General features: G+C 44.7%; 1 protein-coding gene across 1 annotated transcript; it reads left to right on the top strand.

Moving 5' to 3' along the window:
- The first annotated feature begins 275 nt into the window (after positions 1-275).
- On the top strand, positions 276-1,404 carry LOC116836876 (olfactory receptor 52P1-like). The gene has a single exon (XM_032800849.2). It carries the CDS (start codon positions 355-357, stop codon positions 1,291-1,293), a length of 939 nt encoding a protein of 312 aa, XP_032656740.1. The 5' UTR covers positions 276-354; the 3' UTR covers positions 1,294-1,404.
- Positions 1,405-4,526: the final 3,122 nt, after the last annotated feature.

Raw genomic sequence — 4,526 nt, 5'->3', positions numbered from 1 at the left:
TTTAATAGAATATCCTCTTGATCTTGTGTTATGAGACAGGGAGAACACATTTTCCTTCAATGGGCAAACACGTTGCTGTTATTGACATCGAAGTTTCTCTGCCATCATGCTGCCCAGTCACCTGGCTTGGTTAGCTCCCTCTGAGGACTTTCCTGGACTTGACTATGACCAAAATAATCTGGTGCCATCTGTAAATCTTACCACCTCACTACTGTCCCTCTTTTCTAGATGGATAATAACTGTAGAATATTTACCCTACTAATTGTTATAAATTGTATAAATCCCCTTGATTTGCTTCTCTCCCTCACAGGCACCTTGAGCATTTTTTAGCCCAACTGATGCATCAACCACCTCATGGCAGCTCTCAACCTCACCTTCTCTGACCCTTCAACCTTCATGCTAACGGGAATCGATGGCCTGGAAATTGTCCACATCTGGATTTCCATCCTTTTCTCTACATTCTACATTTTCAGCCTGTTTGGAAATTTCACAGTTCTGTTTGTTGTTGGCAAAGAGCAGACCCTGCACAAGCCGATGTACCTGCTCATCTGCATGCTGGCACTCACAGACATTGGTACATCTACCTCCATTGTGCCAAAGGCACTGTGTATATTTTGGTTCAATTTGAAAGGCATTACTGTGTGTGGCTGCCTCACCCAGATGTTCTTTCTTCATGCGGCTACTACTATGCACTCAGCCATCCTTGCAACAATGGCCTTTGATCGCTACATTGCCATATGTAACCCTCTGAGATATGCCATCATCCTCACTAATGTACGAATAGTTAAGCTAGGGCTAATGGGTCTGATAAGAGCTGTTCTCTTCATTCTACCCCTACCCTTGCTCCTGACCAGGCAGCCATTCTGTGCCAACCATATTATCCCCCATACATACTGCGACCATATGGCTGTGGTGAAGATGTCATGTGGAGACACCACATTTGATGGGATTTATGGCTTAGTGGTAGCATTCATAGTCATCGTGTCAGACCTGACGCTCATTGTCCTGTCCTATGGTCTGATCATCAGGACTGTCCTCAGAATCTCCTCCAAGACAGCCCACCAGAAAGCCCTCAACACCTGCACGGCCCATATCTGTGTAATGCTGATGTCTTATACTCCCTTCCTCTTCACCTCTATGACACACCGGTTCGGTCAGGACATCGCTCCCCATATCCATATCATCTTAGCTAATCTCAACTTTCTTGTCCCCCCCATGCTCAACCCTATCATTTATGGGGTCAAAACCAAAGAGCTTCGTGACAAAGTGAGCAAATACACCAGCAGAAGGTGATCGGTGGGGGACACTGACTTTAAACCTGTATGATAAGAGAAGAAACCACATCTCCTTGTTAATCAAGGATGCTTGCTCTGTCCCAGTTTGGCTGAACTCAGCATTGTGGAAGTTCATAGCCTGAGAAGTGCCTCATACCTAACATTTTATCACTGCAGGCAGGTCCCTGGGTAAATGGAATAGGAGTGGGGCCTGACACCCTGAAGCCGAGAAAGTTCACTACTGTATTTCCCCACTTACACTTGGGAACTGGGAGAAATTGATGGGTTGGATTTCAGTGACATGTATATATGTGTGTAACTTGTGGAATCTTCATAAAATGATAAAAGCTGAAATTTGTATCTTTGGGGAATACCATATTTCTGCATGGAATGGCTTCCAGAGACTATATCATATTAAACCATTTTCCTTTCCTATTTTATTATGAAGTTAGAGCAGTAAACCTGACATTTGGCCTCTTGAACATATTTGATAGCAAATTAAAACTTTGTCAAGCAAGATTCCTCTCAGATTCAGTATTTAGACACAGTGAAGGCACCCATAGAAATGACTCTCCTGAGCAAAAATGCTGACAAATTTATGATCCTTCAGCATTACAGAAATTAATGGAAAATTTCAGTTTTATTTTTTAGCATTGTGCACCAAAGAAATGTTGTGGAAATGGCAAATGCTGTTTCAAAACTGCTACAATCCAAAGACAGAATTATGACATTCTATACCTTGGGGGAGTGTACTGTAACCTCCACATTCCTCATTTTCACATAATCGTGATCTTACATATAAAGCAGTCTTTGAAGATATCAAGGGAAAGGTTATGATCTGTTCAAAGTAATTTTTATATCCATATACGTATATCATTAATGCATATGAAGTAATGAGAATTGTGTTGGATGGTGGTCACTGAAACATGCTTTAAATTGAGAAATCCAGCAGATATTAGCCCGCTTGAGGCAACATCAAGGAAAGTAACCAAACCTAGGGCAGGATGTTAAACCAGCCATCAACAGCCATTGTCCAGCAAGTGAGCTCCAATGCAATGTCTCACGTGCATGAGGCCTCAAAAAGGGAATTGCTAAACCTTGCTTGGAGAGACTTGACAGTGCCCCCAAGACATGCCTGGACTTGTGTTCTACAAGCACATGGACTGAGAGTATAAAACAGAGTGGACACAAACTAGGCCCATCTCCCGCTTCCACCTATGCTGCAAGCAACCAAGACACTGAGAAAAATGCAAGATTTCAACACAGGAGAGTGGCCCAGGTTAAAGGAACAGACCTGTGCATTAAGGACTGCAATATCCAGTGGGATTGAGAGTTGAGATGATGTGCTTATATTTTATTTTATTTTGGTATCCACTCTGACTTTTAAAGCTTTGATTTATAATCACTTTAAATTCTTTATAGTTAATAAATCTGTTTGTTTGTTTCACTTGAAGCAGTGCGTATGGTTTGAAGTATGTCAGAAACTCCTCTTGAGATAACAAGACATGTATATATCAATTTCTTTGTTAAACTGATGAATTCATATAAGCTTCCAGCATCCAGTGGGCATAACTGGACACTGCAAGATGGAGGTTCCTAGGGTTGTGTGTGTAGATATTGTCTAGTGTCATTCACTTGCACGATCGAAGGAGCAGTTTACATGGCAGAGGCTGTGTGTGAACAGCCCAGGAGTGGGGGTTCTCACAGCAGAGCAGGTTCAGTCTGGCTCCAAGAGTCAAGGATTGGAGTGACCTAGCAGATCACTGGACTGGATAAAATTGAGTTCAAGGAGGCCAAATGTTCAGCAAGTAAATGTTCAGAAAATAGGTCAGACAAATCAAGTCTGAAGAGAAGTGTTTGAGAATGGCAAAAGGCAGGGGAGCAGCTCATTTTGTGGCAGACCAGCGAGGGGAGGAGACCTGCTGAACAAGTACACAAAGGCCCTTTCTGAGGGAAGGGAGGGCCTGCTGCAGGGACAGCCTGAGAGGGACGCATTTACTTTTAAATCAGGATTTAAACTAGGTTTGCCGAGGGGTGGACACCTAAGCCCGGAGGTAGGTGGGGTAGTGGGATACCAGGAGGAACCACAAGGAGGAGTGTACAACAGGAGAGGCCTCTTGATTCAAAGTGAGAAAGTAGGGCAATCGGCTAGTTATTTTAGGTACCTGCACATGAACGCCAGAAGCCTGGGATACAAGCAGGAAGAATTAGAAATCCTGGCACAGTCAAGGAACTACGAGAATTGAAGGGGTAACTCACGTGGCTAGAGCACTGTCATGGATGTGTATAAACTCTCTAGGATGGATAGGCCGGGGAAAAATGGTGGAGGAGCTGCACTGTATGTAAGAAAGTAGTGTGATTGTACAGAGTTCCAGTATGAAACTGGATAAAAGCCTGTTGAGTGTCTTTAGGTTAAGGTTAGAGGTGAGAGCAACAGGTACGATGTCGTGGTGGGCGTCCACTATAGACCACCAGACCAGGAGGATGAGGTAGACAAGAGTTTCTTCGGATAACTAACAGAAGTTTCCAGATCACAGGCTCTGTTTCTCATAGGGAACTTTCTGCTGGGAGAGTAATACAGCAGTGCAGAGACAATCCAGGAAGTTTTTGGAGAGTGTTGGGGACAACTGCTCTACCAACTCTGAGAGCATGGACACATGGGCTGTCTGCGCTGGGTCCCAGATGCCCCATCTCGCATCTCCACATGATCCTACACATGCTCCACCTCTTCCTGTCTCTGCTCCACTCCTCTGCCAAGGCCCCCATTGCTTATCTCTGAATCTTTCCTCTCCTTCCCTGAGCAGGGCCGCCTGGCGGGGGGGGGGCAAGCGGGGCAATTTATCCCAGGCCCCACAGGGGCCTTGTGAGCCCTGGCCTGGCGGCAGTTGGGGTCTTTGGCGGCAATGGCTCAAGGGAAACTCTTGATTTGTTTATGTGTAAACAAGAGAGTATACCGAAGTTGTTTTGTTCAGGCTAGACATGGGAGCTGATCATTCCTGGCTTTGGGTGGCGTTCCCTGGAGACAGCTCACAATGCAATTAGGCAGCTTCACTATTTTGGATACCAATAAAAGATTTATTATTAGGATTGGTCTGAAAACTGCTGAGCTGGGTGTGTGCAGGCCTGGGCTCATTAATATCTGGAGCAGAGATCCCCCATCATGCAGTGCTTCTCTGTTTTTCTGGTTCCAGAGTTCAGTGCAGTTCTTGCCTTGGAATCTCTGTTCTCCATTCTGTATGCTAATGGAGATGC

This window comes from Chelonoidis abingdonii, chromosome 1 (genome assembly GCF_003597395.2).
Source record: "Chelonoidis abingdonii isolate Lonesome George chromosome 1, CheloAbing_2.0, whole genome shotgun sequence".
NCBI classification, from domain to species: domain Eukaryota; kingdom Metazoa; phylum Chordata; order Testudines; family Testudinidae; genus Chelonoidis; species Chelonoidis abingdonii.
Note: the sequence above shows the minus strand (reverse complement) of the source record. Positions and strands in the feature narration are given on the sequence as shown.

Coding starts and splice junctions, on each gene's coding strand:
- LOC116836876 (XM_032800849.2), top strand. CDS start 355: ATGGCAGCTCTCAACCTCACCTTCTCTGACCCTTCAACCTTCATGCTA.